The following is an 18699-nucleotide window of genomic DNA, read 5'->3' as shown; positions in this document are numbered from 1 at the left end:
TGGCATTGCCTGGCCTCCCCCGGGCTGTGAACTCTCCTCTGCGGGCCCCGCTCTGATGGGTGGGGCCATCTTCCCGCGTGCTTCCACGAGTCCCCTTAGCACCTTGGCCACAAGGGCAGGCTGCGTCTTGCCTTAATGGGAGCAAAGTGGCCCCTATGCCAGCCCTCACCAGCATGCCTGGCTTAGGGCTCCTCCACCTGGACCTGCAGACTCTGCTGAGAGAGCTGAGCGGCTCGGCGTCATTGTCAAAAGCCGGTTCGCTGTCTGCAGAGCCGGGGCTCACCCTGCTCCCTGCGGTCCTCACTGAGGACACAGCGGGGTCAATGAACTCCACAGGATGAAGCCACACCGACCAGGAATCAGGGACAAGGATGTGTAAAACAACCATTCTCCACAGAAGCTCAAGAGGGCAGTTCTGGATGGTGAGGACAGCTGTGGGGAGACGGCTGCCTGCCAGCCCTGGGGGTCCAGACTCCCCTGGAATGAACCCAGCAGACAGCTGCCTCAGCCAGTGCCCAGCGAGGGTGGCACAAAGGCCCGACCCCTCACCACACTGGGATCACCCCAAAGGCCCTTCCAGCCTCAGCGTTCCCGAGGCCTGGCAGTGGCTTCTTCCACTGCCTAGTCAACCCCCTGCAGGCTGAGCACCCCCTCAGAGGCTGCTTCCTGGAGCCCAGCTCACACCCCCACCTCCTGGACCGTCTGGTTCTACAGTCCGCCTCCCAGGGCACGCTGGACACCAACGCCATCTGGGGCCACGGCCTTCCACCTCTCTCCCACACACCCTCTGCGTGGCGCTGGGCTGCTGCTTTCCAGTGTTCATGTCAGGGAGGAGCCCAGGAAAACAGGATGCCACCCTCCTCGCCGCTTACTCCACTGGCTGGGCAGGGGTGGGCACAAGGCTCCGCCCTTTCCCCCCCATACTGCCTGGACAAACTCCTGAAGGGAAACGTCCTTCCCCTCCCACCGAGTGTGCGGGATGGAGCGGAGCTGCAGGGGGCACAGAGCCCACATCAGACACTTCTAACATGGCTGGGTCAGAGAGGCACCAAACCCGACTGGAATGGGCTGTTCCCACCCCTTGTGACCAGGCCCTGAGCCAGGAGTGGAGGAGCTGGAGCGAGCGAGCTCGAGGGAGCAAAATGGTTCCGAGTGTCTCACACTGACATCAGCAAGGGCACGAATGGGCCTGGGGCGGCTTAGTTTGCTGAGCTGAACCAAGTGCAGCAGCTTCCCCTGTGCAGGACACACCTTCACGGTACCTGGGTGCACTGAGTCCTGGGACCTCATGGCCTCTGCACTGGAAACTATGTTCTAGAATCTACTCAACTCCCAGGACTAGGAAGGTGAACAGCTCGCCTCAGAAAATCCAAACAGAACCACATATGGTGCGAAGGAGGTGAAGCAAAGGCCCTGGGGCCCCACTCTGGGCCCAGCCGGCCAGTCAGGCATGGGCACCCTTCCTGTAAAGCCCTGCTCCTCACCTGCCCGCTGTGCCCCTTTCCCTGACCCCAACCTGCTGCCACTCTCTGTCCTGTAAACCTTGCAGCTGCCTCTTGCCTCGCCCTCTTCCTGTTCGCAGGTCAAACCTCCTCTCCTGGGTCCCTGACCACCTGGGCCTCACTCCCCACCCCCGCCCCCGCCTGTCCCAGAGAGGTGACTCAGCCTCTGTTCAAGCAGCTGTCCCTTCTAGAACGTGTTCAGCTCTTGTCTGTAGCCTAAAGCTGGTGCTTCTCTGAAGGAGTGGCACCTGCTGGCATGAGGCCACTGCAGTGGGAAGGTCTCTTCACAGTTCACTTCCCACCTGAACGTCTGAAGCTGTACTTTAAGAGGCACCCTCAGCACTCAGACCACAGGGAAATAGTCTGTCTACCCCTTCTGCTTTTGGGGTCCACGGAGCCACTGAACGCGCACAGCTGCCCCAGGCATGAGACAGAGGGTCTAAGACAGTGAAGAGCAGCCCACCCAGGCTGGGAGAGGAGCCCGTGCTTCTGCCTCTTCCCCAAGCCCACCTTTCGTGTCCAGCCCTAGGCTCTACCCCACTGGCCACTGTGGCCACCACTCACAAGGCTGCTAAGAGAAACCCCTTGGCCTCCGACATCCAATCCAGATCTCTGCATCTGACAGCCCCTCTGGAAAAACGCACAGTTCCCGTTGGCAACAAACATTCCCCTCACAGGCCTTCAGGACACCTCTCGGGGCATCAGTGCCAGGCAGCCCAGGGCTCCCAGGCCTCACAAATCCTGAGTCACCAACGACACACCTGAGATGGGAAGCAGCCACCCAAAGGCCCACGTCAAGAAAGCAGTGGCCTAAAGCAGCAGCTAACGAGACACTAGCCTGGTCTTCAGGTCCATGTCGGGTCCGGCAGCCTCTGGACTGAAGAGAACAAGATGGCTATGCTCCCTCCATCCTGTGGCGAGCCCACCAGGGAGAACTGTGCTCCAGCTGTCTTTCACCTCTCCGGCACATTCTGCCACAGGCATGGGTGTGTCTGTCATGCTACTAACAAAGCCACAGGACACGGACGCTGCACCTCCCAGGGAGGGAGCCTGCCAAGGGCCCCAAACGCAGTGACCTGCACATCACAGGCAGGAAGTGGGAGCTCAGAAGGAAGTGACTTGCTCAAGGTCACATGGCTAGCAGGGGAGTCCAGGGGCGCCCTCTGCTTCCTGGGGGAACAAGGACAAGTGGAACGGGGGTCTGCAGGAAGCAGGATGGAAGGCAGGGTGGATGCAGAGAGCATGCAAAGGGGAAGCAACCAGAGGCAGGAAGGCGGAGGGGCCACAGGGCAGTAAGGCTGGTCTGGGGAGCCTCGTGCTTCGAAGAAACCACAGGAAGTGCTAGTGGCACCGCGCACTCCAGCCCTCTGGGGCCCGCCTGCACCTGCTGGAGAGCCCTCGAACTGCCCTGAGCGCCTGGACCCCTGGACATGATGTGTCCCCAGGAGTCACTCTCCAGAGCAAAGTGGACTATGGGTCCCCACTGTGGTGCCACCTGCTTACACCCACCAAGGGAGCACTGGGACAGAAACCCATGTCGCCTCTGGACTCCCATACTGGGCACTATGTCCTGCATGTGCCCGGCACAGAATCCTGCTTGGTCACTGTCATTCAGGTCTGTGAAGCATCCCAGGCACAGCACAAAGATGCAGCCACGGGACACATCCCAGGAACAGGGATTGGAAGAGAGGGGGAGACAGGGAGCCCTGTTTCAAGAAGGGCTGATGGAAGAGCTGACTTTCTATTCTGCCTGTTTTCCTGGACCCAGTTTGTTGCCAAAGGAAAGAACAAACCAGACAGGCACCTGCAGAAAGCACTTCCCAATGAGGGTTACGTGCAGGTGGCTGGGGGCAGACAGTAGCCACATGACACGCCATGTGGATGTGCCGAGGTCCACAGGTGCCGGCTGCTGAGAGTTCAGGTGGGTCCCTTGTTGGGACAGCAGGGGCGACTCCTGGCTACGTTTTAATGACACATTTCTGGAATAAGTTATCTTTTCTCAGACGGGACTGGATTAGAAAGGCACTGACACAAAAGCAGCTGCACACCAATTCTGGAACCAGCCCTATGGGAACCGAATGCTCAGAGCGTGTCTGGCCATGCGTATGGGGTTGGGGGTGGGGGGTGAACTTTGGAAACGGTGGGGAAGGGCAGGGGCTACCGTCTGCTAGGGTTAGAGACGCATCTCCCTTACAACAGGAAATTAATTTTAAAGTTTTGGCAAATCTGAGGCTTTCACAACAAACCCACTAAAAAAGAAAACCTGTAAGATAAGTGAACCTCATCTGCGTTTTATTCTCTAAATCTTAGTCCAGTGCCTGGCCCACAGAACGCACATGACTATTTGTTAAACAAATGAATACACCAAAGAAGAATTCCAAATTTTGTAATATAATAGAGAAGCAGAAATTCATATCCTTGAAAAAGTGTAATGTACACACAAGTCTATCAACCTAGAAGGGGGGTGTGGATAATAAGTTCTACACTCTGCACAGTAAACTCTAGAACAGCATGGTCCAACAGAACTTCTCACCCCCGCGGACTGACTTGTGAGACAACCTGTGCTGTCCAGTATGAGTTACTAGCTTCCCTGGGGCTACCAGGCACTTGAAATAGAATTTAATTTCAACTAAATGCAACTTGAGGAACTGGATTTTCAGTTCGATTTAACTTTAATTAATTTAAATGTAAATAGCCATGTATGGCTAATAACTACAGTAATAGACAGCATAGCCCTAGAAAGTCAAACTATTTGCTCAGCTTCTGTTTTATTTTACCATGAAAATGACAGCAGCATTACTATGTAAAAATACTAAAAATTTTAAAAGGTATTTTGTTCTCACCTTCTCCAGAAAATGGAAACGTCAACTATCCAAAATATTAAAATGAAAACAAGCCCAGATATTTTACTCACATCCCCTCAAGAGACACAAGCTGGGTATGGCCTCATGTAAGCTTGGTTAGGCACTCTGAGAGCCACTGTGAAGGAAGTCACCAAGATTAGTGGCCTCACAAAGGCGCTCAGAGGACCCCGAGCTTCCCGGGGGCCCTGGGTGCTACCCCGTAAATACCTGTGCTGAGGGCTGTCCGCCCAAAGGGATGGAGCTTGACGGGACGGCAGACACGGCAGTGGTGGGCGGGAACCGGGTTCTTACTTGCATCCCGCCTTGGGCCAAGGCTGCGGCGATCATCTTGAGGACAGAGGGACAACAGACAAGGTGATCGCAACAAAGAAACGCAGTGCACGGGCAAGTGGAGAGGGGTGTGCAGCCTCCAGGACAAGGAGTGCCCACGGGACTAGGGGCAGCCTGAGGGGGTCAAGCCCACCGCACTGAGGCTCATCCACGCATCGGGAATCTACGAGGTGTGATCAAACAATATGGTGAATGTTTAAATAAAAAACCTGTATTACAGTAAAAGACATATTGCCATTAAGCCCCCTCAAAACACCCGCCCTCGCTTCGAACACACTTATCCTATTGTTCTTGCCACTTTCTGAAGCAGTTCTGGAAGTCCTCTTTTGTGAGTGTCTTTAGTTGCGCTGTCATGGCTGCCTCGATGTCCTGAATCGTTTTGACTTGGGGGAAGAGCCAGAAGTCACACGGTGCCAGATCCAGGGAATAAGGTGGATGAGGACACACCATAATGTTTTTATTTTACAGCAATTGCTGTATACCAGGAGCAATGGGTGACATGGAGCGTCACACATGATGGAGGATGATTTACAGCACGTTTTAAAATGCACCTTCTCTTAATCGTAGCTCACACCCAACTGACTGCACCGAACAAGGTGAAACTTGTCACACACTGTTACTGAGGTTCGATATGCTGCTTCCCATATTTAAGATCCCTGCCTTTCCATTGGATGGCACTCAGCAGCAGCATTCACCATATTTTGTGATCACAACAGAAAGGCTCCATGTCACACATCACTTCTGGTAGACGGCAATTTCTGTCAAATAAAAACATTACGGTGTGTCCTCATCCACCTTATTCACCGGACCTGGTTACTGTGCAACCTCTGACTCTTCCCCAAAGTAAAAATGACCATGAAAGGTAAACGTTTTGAATTGATTCAGGACATCGAGGCAGCTACAACAGCGCAACTAAAGACACTCACGAAAGACGACTTCCAGAACTGCTTCAGAAAGTGGCAAGAATGATGGGGTAAGTGTGTTCGAAGTGAGGAGGAGTATTCTGAGGGGGATTAATGGCAATGTGTCTTTTACTGTAATAATTTTTTTTTATTTAAACATTCACTGTAATTTTGTATCACACCTTGTGGAGGAACTGCCAAGAATGCTGCCTGCAGAACTTTCTATTCTGTTGGCCGCACTTCTTCAACAAACCTCTGATCTGCTGACGCACCCACAGAGCCTTCAAGGCCAGACCTCAAGATCTCGGGTGGTGTTTCTGGGAGACCAGGCTCCTGGGACAGACTCTGAAAGACTACACTCCACCAAAGCTGGCGACGAGGATAAGTTGGCCATCACTAAGACAGAGGAAGAACCTAGGTAAGCTGGCTCATAGCACCTTTCCTTCCCAGTAGTTCACTGCCCGACGAAAACGCCTGGAGGGCCTGAACTCAAACCATCCTCCTCTTCCAGGCCTTTGAGTCTCTCCTGGGCAACTGCTGTACAACTAAGATCAAGGAGAGGTGGGCAAGGGAAGCCTGGGATTCCGCCTGAAGCCTTATACTCGTGAGGACATGGGTCAGTTCTGTCCCTAAGCATACAAGATGACTCCAGAATTCCAGCATGTGCTGGGACCACTCTCATCATCAACATACACTTCTGGAAGCATCAAGGCGGCACTAGTGTGGGTCAAGGCCTGGCTTGCACTGAGACCTCTGGCATCACTAGCATGATCCCACCCACTCTCACACCCACGGGTCGCATGCAGCAGGCACTGCAAGCCGGGAGTGTCACAAGCAGGAGCAGATTCCAACCTGAACCTCCCAACAGCTGCAAGAATGGAGCAGCCCTCGGGCAGGGCTGGGGAGCATTAGTTCCTGCAGCCACTCTAACAGAAGGACTAGCTGTGGGTGGGTGGTGAGGAAGCCATTCTGGTGTCTACCAAAACGCGAGCACGGTCCTGAAGAGTCCACCACTCACCAGCCCATCGGACACAAAATGGGACGTTGGTGGGGGTGTGAGGACAGGAATCCTTGGGGAAACACACCTCCTCCCCCAGAGGCCCACTTCCCGCACCCAGGGTGGGGCTGAAAGCAACTAACTCTCTCCTGGGTTCAGCAATCAGCCCATGGTCGGGGGTGGGGGGAAACAGTGAACAGTTTCCATTTACAACCAGGGCTGCACAGCACTTGGAGGAGCTCATCTGATCCCAGTGGCCACTCAGCAGTGCTCCTTCCAGAGAGAGAAAGGCCTGGAAGGAAGTCAGGTGGTATGAGAGACATGCAAATTTTTTCCAGGAAGAAACAAAAAGAAGGAATGAAAGCTTAAATCTAATTTGCTACAGACTGGTTTCCTCAGAGAACTGAGAACTCCTGGGAGCGAAAGCTCATTTTCTTTTAACCACGAATTCTAATGAAAACACAGCAGTAGTGTTTACTGGATCAGATGAGCCAGGCAGCGACCACCCAGCAAATCATTCTCCCGAGTGGCTACATTTCTCTACCTCCCAATACACATCCACCCAGGAAGGAATTCAAGCTCCATCCCAAAGGCTGTGGGCCTGGCTCCTACAAGAACACGGGGCAGGAGGGCCCAGAAGGGAGGGGCATCCACGCAGGATGGCGCATCAGGGAAGGGCCTTTGATGATCATTCCTTGTAACTTGTGAATTATAGTTAGGTTTCCATACACTAAAAGAATAGAATGTTAAAAGACAAAAGCATAGGGACTGTTTGGAAATGGAGACACATTCGGTTCCAGTTTTATCTGCAGTCACAGATATAATAAAATTTAGGGGAGAAAGAGAAGTTGGTGCAGCTATCCTACTGCACCCTAGTAAATCCTACTGAGGTGACAGTGATGTCAGCTCTCTCATCTGCATGAGTAACGTCAAACTTGAGAGCCAGACACATCCAGAACAGGGCACACCAATTTTCCCGGAACACCACAACCACAAACTGAGCCCCTGGGTGAGTGCCCTGTGGCCACCCATCAGGCCACAAATGCCGAGCATTTGACAAGGCACCTCTTTTCTGCTCTGAGGGGGTAAGACTTGAGAGACCAGGCACAGAGGGCTGCCAGCTCAGGCCTGCCAATCCCAGCACTTCTTTCACAGAACCAGTGCCTGCCCCCACTGTGTCCTAATGTCAAATGCATGGGTACCACACAGGAGTCCTACCCTGCATCTTTAAACTCCTGGCAGATGACTGGCTGATACCATTTGAGGGCCTCACAGTGACCCAGTGACTCACTCCTGGGAAGTATCAGGAAACAATCCAAAACCCAGCCATGCATCAGGACACACATCCCTGGTTAACAGCAAAAAACTGGAAATAACCTCAAAATCCAAAAAACTGGAAATAACCTCAAAATCCAAGAACAGGACAGCGGGATACATTCATAAGAGGATTACTATACATAAAACAATGCTGAGAAATTTTAATTACAGGAGAACATTTTACTTCTACTGTAACACGACAAGAAAAAGAAGCCACACACAAAGTCCTATGTGTATCTTATGACATCGATCAACTGTGAAAACTGGAGAGAAAAGATGCCAAACTGTTTTTCCCGCTCTGAAATATTTCCCTTATATATACTTCTCTCACCTTCCCCGCTTCTATAGTCACCACATATTTGTTTAAGTTTTTGGGTCAGAGTACCTCTAGCTTAGTCTTGTCCACTGCGCCAACCCAGGTTGCAAAGGCAGGCTGTGAATCCAGAGATCCCCAAGGAGGGTTTGTTGCACCCCAGGGGCCCCACTGCTGCTAGAACAATGCAGCAAGGCCGGCAAACTGGTCTCTGTGAAATGGCACTGCCTGCTGTGAGCCCAGAGATGAACCAGCAGACCAAAGGCAGAGGACCGAGAGGTACTACATCTGGGCCGAGAGACACAGCACAAACGTGCACTCTGCACGCCTGGGCTTCACGAACATTCCCTCTGCTGCCAGCAGAAGGAATCCCAGCACAGGACGCAGAGTGCCACGCAGAGTGAGGCCTCTCACCCGTCTGCCTGACCACTGGCTCTGACACACGGGAGGGGGGTGGACATCGCTCCTAAGAACACCTGAAGCGCTCCCCTTGTAAATCCAAGCCCACCCAAAAATACACAAGTGTGGACCCTTCGTCCTCCCCAGCTACCAGAGTCCCCGCCTGGAAAGAGGGACAGGTCATCCCCTTAACTCTGCCTGCCAGCAGCCCTCACTCTCCACTGGGAGGCAAAGAAGGTTACAAATCAAAGTGACTCCAGAGGTGACTGAGCCCATGGCTGAGCCCAGGGCCAAGTGCCTATGATGGCTGGACTGGGACGTCCAGCAGAAGCAAAGGGTGGAGTAACCACTGGGAAGAGCTGCACCGTGCATGGCTCGGTGCAGGGTACAGAGCGCACACAGCTGCGTCCGCTTTTGGAAGAGTGATTAGAACAGGGGAGGGAAGGACACAAAGTGGCGAGGGCAGTGGGCCCGTGGAGGTGGCGCCATCTCCTTCTCTGCATAAGACACCAAGAGGAGGGAGCCCTAGGAAGCCGGAGGACCAGCCCAGGATACACAGTGGTGGCGGCAGAGATGGACGCCAACCTTACCACACAGCCCCCTCCCCGCTACAGGTATGAAGTCCCTGGTGTGTTCTGCACAAGACCATGTCTGGGCAAGCTGGTGACATGGGGAAGCCCGGGACCAGGTCACTTGGTGCAGTGACCATGGAGGCTGCTAGGCTGGCTCAACTGCAACTGAATACCTCAGGCCCTTCCATCGGCACGTTTCTCCTCAGGCCGCTTCTCATGGACTCCAGCAATGAGGCTGAGACAGGAAGGACCCTTTTTGAGCCTCCCCCACAGTAAAATGTCGCTGACACTAAAGGAACACACTGCATCCTAGAAATGCTCAACATGCAGCCCTGTACCAGACAGGGAGCCGGCCGCGCTCGCAGGTAATGAGTGGGACGGAGCGGGGTTGTACCGGGGGCACAGCAACTAGCACATCTGCTCTGTTTCAAGCCAACAGTCTCTTCTGAGCCAAGACTATCAGCATTCCCACCTCTGGGTGCAGACAGGAAGAAGGGAGGCCCCAGAATGGACATCTCCCCACCTCCGCACTGGCGAGAGAGCCATGTGGAGAAGTCACAGGGCCAAATATCCCACCCCGACACCAGTGAGGATCTGGCCGCTATTAGGAAAGGCAGGGGAAGGCCTCCTCCATCCCAGCGACATCCAGTACACAGAGGGCGGGAGCAGAGGGCCTCAGCCACACTTCCCAGCAAGGGGCTGAGCACCTGAAGCCGGCCCGGCAGGAGCCCGCGGCACAAGCCTGCGCTGTCCGCTGGAGCCAGATGCCGCCGCTGGTCTCATGCTCTTCCCAGGTGCTAGAGAGCTACTGTCCACCCCCCGCCAGCCCTATACCTAGAGCTGAGCCCGTGACGCTCCCTTCTTTACTGTGTGGTCTCAGTAAAAGGAAAGAAGATGAAGGACATCAGAGGACAGGTGGGAGGGACACATGCACTGTGCAGCTGGGAGACCAGATATGACAGAGCAGAGCTGGCCACCCCAGGGAGCCCTTGTCTCACAGAGTGCTGGCCGGGGAAGAGCCCTGTGCTTCACCAGCCCGGCCCCTGACCCAACCACGACCCTCACCACAGAACGCCACAAATCCAACTCCATGCAGCACAGGTGGACACACAGCTGCTGGTGACTAGACGCCCTCAGCTCCAGTGGTCCTTACCTGGACTCCGGGACCCACTATCTGGGGGCCCTGCTGCACCTGGGGCTGCACCTGGGGCTGCACCTGGGGCTGCACCTGGGGCTGCACCTGCGGCTGCTGCACCACCATTGGAGCTCGGACCTGAGGGAGGAAGGGAGAATGCAATTTGGAGCCACCCAGGGAAGACGGCAGCGTACCCACTATTTCTGTGCGAGCTTCGAATCTCGAAGTTTTTCATGCGAGGGGGGATGGTCCCGCTATGACTTCACAGGCTATGATGTCGCTTTAGTGGTTGTCCCTTGTCCTATAGCTCATCCGAAATGTCCCACATCACTCTGGCTCTGAGTTGGCACAGACAAGCCCCACCTCCCCAACTCTGGCAAGAAGTGTAGCCCTCCCGCCGGGATATCAGCATACAGCCATCACCACCAGCTATTGCTACAAGCAAAGCTACAGCTCCAAAGGTCGAGTGCACAGGCCAGTCGGCTCAATCTCTGGGCCGAGCACGCTGATAGTGGACGGCTCGCCAGCCAGCAGCAGGCTGGCTCCAGGTGACAGGTGTGCGCATACCTGCTCCACACAACCATCCTCAAGCAGCCTGCCCCTGTGGACCTCCTGTTCACCTGCCACTCAGTAAAGTCGTGGCCTATCCCCTCTCCACTCAGTGAATTGCAAATAGAAGCCATGAAAACCAAGGAAGGGAGCCAAAAGAATTAAAACGGCTCCTTGATGCAGCTACCCGACGTGGTGACAATACTGTCCTCTGTGTAAATGCCGCTGACTGATTTGCTTTGTGCAGAGATGCATGAGACTGAAAGTAACATTTTATATTAACAATCCTCAGAAATATGGTAACGACAGGGGTCTTTGCTCAAAACAGAACTCTGAGCAGCTAGCAAATAGCCTGGACGCTCAACGGAGGCGGCACGTCCTCCCTCTCAGTGAGAATATGCACGCTGACGTCTAATCATCCACAGTCTTGCTGCTTGAAAGACAAACTGCTATCCCAGCAGCAGGGGTGCCCCCATGCAGGGTGCAGCAGCTCCTGGAATGTACTCCCTTGCTTAGCTGGATGTGGAGGCCTGCATGGGTCCCAATGCTTAAAGAGAGAACATGCCATCTACAGCCGAGGAGCCAGAGAAATTGCTGATGGCCACCAGCTGCATGCGACACCAGGGGAGAACAGAGGCCCAGCACAAGGCGTGGATACTCACAAGTTTCAGGTGCGTTTGGGCATATAGCATCTGTCCAGGGAGGGCTGGAGCCTGCGACACCAAAGGCTGGGTCTGTGACTGTGGCGGGAGCTGTGATGGTTGGTTCTGAGCAACTTGTGGCGGCTGGGGCTGGGGCTGGGGCTGGTGGTGCTGTGGGTGATGCATTTGCTGCAGTTGCTGGGGCAGCGCCTGGGAGGGTGGAGGCTGTGGCTGCTGCATTGGTGGCTGCTGGATGGGTGCCTGGGCCTGCAAAGCCTGCTGCTGTTGTTGCTGCTGCAGATGCAGCTGTGCGATCCGCTGCAGCTGTTGCTGCTGCTGCTGTATCTAGGGGCAGAACAAGCCGCACTCAGTCACCCCACTGGGTCTGGGCCTCACGCCAGCCTTGCCCGCAGGAAGCCTGCCCAGGCTGCTCTCATATGGGTGGAAGGTGCACGTCCCACAGAAGGACACCGAGAACACACTGAAAGTGTGCCTGTGCCCTGGCCACCAAACACTGGTCCACCCTGAGGCCTGAAAGGATGAAAGAAGGTTCAAGGGAAATACTGGGAGGGCTTAGCAGCCCCACAGAAGCTGGGATAAATGCTCAGGTGACTCAGTCTCCAAGGCCTCTCCGGTAAGGCCTGCTCGGTCCCCACAGTGGTGTACCTGCGGTATACAGTGGTGTACCATGTGAGCCTCAAGAAGGTGGCCAATGTGTGTTTTCAGGAGGAGGAGAAGTGGGACTGAAGGTTCACTGTCAACTCTGAGAGAGGGGACTCCAAGATCCAGGAGGGTGGCCACTGGGAAAAGGAGGCAGCAAGCCAAGGCCTGGAGGAGGTGGGACAGTGGAGAGGTCTCCTCGGGGATTCCCTCCCTCAACCAAGAGCAGAGCTGATGAGAGACACTTAACATGTCTGGATGCTGACTATAAACCACGGGAGGAAGAAATCATTTTCTTAGAAGCAGAGCTTCTAATGTGATATTGCCCTTCTGCAGGACACTAGATGGAGGTCGATTAGTGATGCGTCCAGACACCAAACACTCAGAGAAAAAACAGAAGGCATGCACGCCCTCAGAAGAAATGGGACGGCTCAAGCATTCCCGCATCTTGGAGTGTTCTTCTCACTTCTCGCTTCAGTTAATCCTTACACAAATCGCTTGTACCCAGAAGCCTCCACTGAGCCAGCCCCAGCACACAAAAGGCCTGCAGCCTGACACCCATGCCTGGCAGAGGGCCTCCTCACACGATCCCAACACCCTCCTAACAAGTCAGGGCCTACTTCTTCTTCGTGGGAAGAAGGCTCTGCAGGAAGCCCATGGAGGGAGCTGAGGCACTAGGCGTCAGGAGGCTATGCTGCTGGCTCTGGGCCCCTACACGCAGCCTGAGTGCTGGCTCGTGTCCGGGGCTCAAGGGCCACAGGAGGGAGGCCAAGTGCAGGAACAAGGGCATCTGGTACCTGTTGCTGGTTTTGATGATGCAATTTAATCAGGTGCTGCTGCTGCTGCTGCTGCTGCTGTTGCTGGAGCTGCTGCTGCTGTTGCTGCTGCACCACTGCCTGGAACTGCTGCTGCATGGCATTCTGCTGGGCCTGGAACTGCTGCTGCTGCTGCTGCAGCGCCACCTGCTGCTGCTGGAACTGTTGCTGCTGCTGCTGTTGCTGCTGCTGTTGCTGTTGCTGCTGCTGCTGTTGCTGCTGCAGCGCCACCTGCTGGAGTTGCAGCTGGGCTGCAGACCAGACCCAGGAGTCAGGCCCAGCTTAACAGCAAGGGAAGCAACAAGCAAAGGCCCATGGCCCCAGTGCTGGGCAGATAGCGGGGGTGGTAAGACAGGCTGCTGCCCCGCCGGCCTCTGGAACTGAACGATGTGATGGGAGCAGCATTTGTGTTGACTATAGAACTTACTGTTATGAATTACTCTATCTATAATAATGAGAAAAGAAAAGGGCTAGGTCTTTTGGATGGCCAAGAGGCCCAGCCTCTGGGGAACTAATTACTTTCTGTCTCTATGGATTTGCCTATGCTAGACATTTCAATTCAGCGGAGTCTCACAATATACGGTCTTTCGCTTAGTATAACATTTACAAGCTTCTCCCATGTTGTAGCATGATCAATATTTCACTTCTTTTTATTGCCAAACAATACTCCACTCTATCGCTTTCCCACCTTTTGTTTATCCATTCATCAGCTATGGACACTTGGGTTGTTTCCACTTTTTGGCTACTATGAGTAATGCTGATATGAACAACCATCTACAAGATTTTCTGTGGTGCAGTTTCTTGTGGTAATAAAAATGTGCTAAAATTGATTATGGTGATGGTTGTACAACTCTGAATATATTAAAAACCATTGAATATTGCAAATTAAATGAGTGAACTGTATGGTATGTGAATTATAACCTAACAAAGCTGTTATTTTTCTTTTTGAAAAAAGAAATAATAGAGAGATTCTTTGTACACTTTGCCCAGTTTCCACTGATTGTGGTACCATTTTGCAAAATTGTAACATCACAACCAGAATGTGTACTCATTTGTGCGGGTGTGAATATTAAATTCTACACACTTTTTCTCATCTGAGTAATTCCGCTACTACCACAGTCAAGACACTGATCAGTTCCGACACCACAGGTACCGAGCGACACCAGCCCCGTCAGCAACGCTATGCCTCCACCCTTGGCAACCAACAAGGTGTCTCCATTTCTGAAATGCTGTCATTTAAAAAATGCTATACCAGTGGAACCATACCGCATGATCAGCTTTCCTCATTCAGCACAACTCCCAGGATCATCCAGGTGGCCATGCATATACCAACAGCTCTCTCCCTTTTTCTGCCAAGTAGTATTCCGTGGCACAGCTGCCTCCGTTTGTTTAACCCTTCACCCACACCTACTTATCCAGAAGGAGGGCTCCACAGCACTTAGTCTGTCAGTCAAAAATAGGACTTATTTTTCAAAGTTGATTTTATACGCGCATGCTATAAAATTCATTGCGCAACAAAAATGTACAGAGTGAAAAGTAGGTCTCACTTCAATCCCGTACCCCAGCCCACAGCCTCATCCAGTCAGCGTCTGTGCTTCCTATGACTACCCCAGGTCACCTGGAGACTGTCAGGGCGTGCCCTGGACTGCCCTTTGAGAGCCCTGGCAACACCTCTGACCCAGGCCCTGTTCTCGAAGGGCACTGGATTAAGACCTGAATTAGCCTTAACCACACAGTGGCATTTGGAGGAAGTGCCAGAAAGGGATAGGAAATGCCCGACACCTACTTCAGATAGCCCAGGCAGGCAAGAAGTCAAAACCCAGGAGGGAGGGTCTCTGATAGAGGCAGCAGCAGGGCATGAAAGTCGAGAACCCACTTCAACCTTCCCCTAGTGCCTGCCACACAGAGGACCAGGTCCCTCAGAAGCTGAAAACAGGATGTGGGTCAAGGTCAGACTGGGGAGGGTGCGGGCAGGATACCAAAGCTTTGCCACTGAACTTCCGACAAATAAAGGCTTAGGAGTGAGACTACAAGACGAATCATGGGAGCATTCTAAACTCATAGTTCAAAACTGTTTTTTTATTATAAAATGTAAGTTTGTGACAAAAGAAATTCAACCAGTACACCAGGGCAAAAAGGAGCCAGGGCCGGCACCTCTGTGCGTTCTTCCATAAGCTATCTGTGCGTGTCCAGTGTGCTGATAAGACAAAAGAGGACACAGGAGCTCAAGATGAAGAACTGAGTGAAATGCGAGCAGTCAGATATGGCCAGGTGTGAGTAAGGAGAAGAGAATGAAGACTGGAGAAGGAAGAGGATGGCGGGGAATGGGTGGTTCCAGCACAGGAGTGGGTGGGAATGAGGACGCATGCAGCCTCTGAGAAGAGCAAGGGGTTACTTATACAGTAAACCCCACAGAGAACAGGATGCCTGGGTCAGGCAGCCTGCGTTTGACCCCAGCTCTGGGCCATGGCTGCCCCATGGGCAAAGCAGAAGCAGTCACACTGTGCTCTTCATAAGGTTACTGTGAGGGACACATGACAAAAAGAGGACAAAACACCACAACCTGTACACGAGTATTCACAGCAGCTTTATCTAGAACCGCCCCAAACTGGAAACTCATATGTCCTTCAAGGGTGAATGGATAAGTAAACTTGTCAAACCCAGTCCATGAAATACTACTGAGGAACGAACAGCTGACAGAACTTGGAGCATCTCAAGGGCATTACGCTGAGTGAAAAAAGCCAACCTCAAAGAGTCAGACATCGTATGATCCCACTGATGAGACTGTCCGCAACGTGACACAATGAACGAGACAGAACAGATCGGCGATCGCCAGGGCTCAGGATTGGAAGAGGAGTGTGATTATGAAGAGATTGTATAACAGCTTATTGGTTGTGATGGAACAGTTCTGCATTCTGACTGTGGTCCTGGTTTACTCACATGATAAAATCGCACAGAACTACACACACATACGTGTATGCACAAGAATGCATTTAAAAGTGGTGATGTCTGAATAGTCTACCTGAGTTGACAGTATTGTCCCAATGTTCCTTTCTCAGTTTTGATGACGTACTAAGATATTATCATTGGGGAAGCTGGGTGAGGGGCGGCACACGGGAACTCTGCTATTATTCTGCAATTTCCTGTGATGCAAAGTATTTCAAAAATGAAATGTTGTATACAGGGAAAAAAAGTACTGCAGCACTTTGCAGTCCTGAAGCACACTCCAAATACTGAATAAATGTTTATGAAAATTAAAGGTCCATCAAGACGGGTCCTGGAAAGAAGAGGGAGCCCTGTGCTGTAGCCAGCACCTGGCCAGGGCAGCGGAGTGGGGAGCATGAGGGGCTGTGTCCTGCAGAGAAGTACAAAGAGGGCCAGGGCAGCACAGAAGGGATGGCTCCTGAGATCAAGGCAGTCAGGGGGGTGTGGGCCACTGATGGCATCTCTTTGTGGCCAAGAACACCCTGAGACATAACTGTTTCTATTCGGCTGCAAAACACAACCCCTGGGATGGAGCCCCAGGCCACCCCCACCTCCTCGGGGTCCTCACTCCTGCCCAGGGGTAGGAGGAGGGCCTCAGTGTCACTTAACCCTTCTGGTAGCCCAGAAAAGGCTTGGAGCCTTTTCTTTCCAACAAAGATAAAAAGACAGAGCTTGTCGGAACTTTCCCATGCTTTTCTTGATACCATCTTAAGCAAAGGAATAAAATCCATCTTGGCTTGAGAGAATGTGTCAGGGTCTCGGAAGTGTGGTACTTACTCTGTGGAGCTGCTGTAGACACAACAGCCATGCCGTGGGGAGCCATCCCTGAGGGGCCTGGGGGTGGCTGCCCGGAGAGGGGCATTGGCTGCCCCATGGTGCCAATGCCACCCATCCCCCCCAGGGACTGTCCTGGGCCCCGAGAAGGCATGCCAATTCCAGCTGCTCCTGCGGCAGGGCCGCCAGTCAGGCTCTGTAGCGCGTTCATAGGATCTGTGGGAACACAAGGGCACCACGTCTCAGGGAAGCACCCACGGAATCGGGCGTGGCTCTGAAGGCTGTGAGGCCTCGTGGAGCACACATTTCCTGCCGCCTCCAGGCTGGCCTCCCTCAAATCCCCAAAGGGTGAGAGGCCAAGATCCTGGAAGCCTCTCAAACCCCAGCCCAACTGCCTGTGACAGCCCAGGGGGCAGAACACCAGGTGTGTTTGTTACTGCTTCTGGACCATGAGCCTTACTGGGCAGGGGGCATGTGCCACACTCCTAGTCTGGCCTGTGTCAGGGTCCTCATGTTGAGGGACAAACTGGCCCTTCAGGGTAGCTGGAGGCCCCTGCCCCTCCTGCTGCACAAGCACACAACTTAAAGTGAATTCACAGTTATTCTCTGAAAACTACTACAACACATTATACTGAATATACCATAATAGTTCTCTCCGAGAGAGCTACAAATTTTAGATAATGTCTCAACAATTACGTGAGCTTTTATCATGTTTTTGCTGGGCAAAACCAGTATCTAAGTGAAATATGATGGGGCAGTACCATCTGACAGCACAGTCTGCCAAGAGGAAGGATGGGGAGGTGGGGCACAGCTGCAGTTCTCACGGTCAGCCCGAGGTCCTCTCTCTGTGAAACTTCTCCTCTGGTAACAGCTTAACCCCAGGCACATGCAGGATCCACAAACCCATTCCTGCCGCCCCAGAGCCAAGGTTGGGAAAAATTTGAGTTCAAAAAGGAAAAATTCTTACCACTAACGGAAGCTTGAGATTTCTTGTTATCTATATTTAAAAAAAAAAAAAAAAAGTAAACAAAGTTTTATATAACCACATATTTCCACAGTAAGTCAGTTTTACAGGCATTTGCCCCAGAGATCATTTGCTAAAAACTGAGCTGACCCTGCCTAGAAACTCGCCAAAACATACCTCGGAGAGTGAGTAAGTGAGTGTATGTATGCGCTCATGTCTCTCTCTCTCTCTCTCCCCACCCCATTCCTGGCAGCGCTGATGCACAAGGAGATCTGGGGGAAGAGGGTACAGAACCACCCCATGGTCAACATGGGGCCTCAGAGAACCGCCCCCAGACAGAGATTCACTCACTCTGGGCCTACTCTAGCTCTCCTTCCTTCCCAGGTCCAGAGTCTCAGCCTGGGCCCTGAGCAACGAACAAGAAAGTTATAGGGATCCACAATGGGCCCAGAATGGTGCTGAGAATTCCACAACACCGCCATTTTCAGCCTACTCTGATGAGGCAGCATCTCCATTTTCTAGTTGAGGAAACTGAGGCTGGCCAAGACTGGCTCGAATCCAGATCTAGCTGGCCCAGCATCAGGTGGGAAACTGCTGCACCAGTTCCATTGTCTCCTAAGGAGCCGGTGAGATGGCTGCGGACACCGTAGCCCACAGTGCTATGTGTGCCAACATGCCAGGGCCACCTCGCCAACAGGCCAGCCCAGCCCTAACAACCAAGCCCCTTGTCAGGACAAACCCGGGCAGTCCATCCAGGCTGCTCATTCCCCGGCTCCTAGTCCCATCTTCTCCTGTTCTATATTCCATAGGACCTTCCCAAACATGGAGAAGAAAATGAAATCTCCTGGCCATTCTGGTAAAAAGTGTGGAAAGAAGCTGGCCACAGGAAGGCTCCGGGGTTCTCCCTTAGCCCGGCACTACTGACACTGAGGCTGTAGCTGCCTCTACAACCACAGGGGAGCAGCAACTGGACTTGCCAA

The 18699-nt window shown here is 53.1% G+C and overlaps 1 protein-coding gene across 4 annotated transcripts in view; it reads right to left on the bottom strand.

The window, feature by feature from the left end:
* MED15 (mediator complex subunit 15) overlaps window positions 1–18699 on the bottom strand; it is a 59263-nt gene that overhangs the window by 5431 nt on the left and 35133 nt on the right. For 3 of the 4 annotated variants that reach the window (XM_074321771.2, XM_074321772.2, XM_074321774.2), the window contains 6 exons: window positions 17723–17752; window positions 16759–16971; window positions 12979–13247; window positions 11543–11866; window positions 10350–10469; window positions 4574–4693 (listed from right to left, as the gene is read on the bottom strand). In XM_074321771.2, coding sequence (XP_074177872.1) covers window positions 4574–4693; window positions 10350–10469; window positions 11543–11866; window positions 12979–13247; window positions 16759–16971; window positions 17723–17752 — 1076 coding nt within the window. The remainder of the gene's footprint in view (window positions 1–4573; window positions 4694–10349; window positions 10470–11542; window positions 11867–12978; window positions 13248–16758; window positions 16972–17722; window positions 17753–18699) is intronic. The other variant, XM_074321773.2, reaches the window with a different exon arrangement.

Source organism: Rhinolophus sinicus, chromosome 9, assembly GCF_057876585.1.
Source record: "Rhinolophus sinicus isolate RSI-liver-muscle chromosome 9, RSI-T2T, whole genome shotgun sequence".
NCBI classification, from domain to species: Eukaryota; Metazoa; Chordata; class Mammalia; order Chiroptera; family Rhinolophidae; genus Rhinolophus; species Rhinolophus sinicus.
This window is presented reverse-complemented; position numbering and strand designations above follow the sequence as displayed.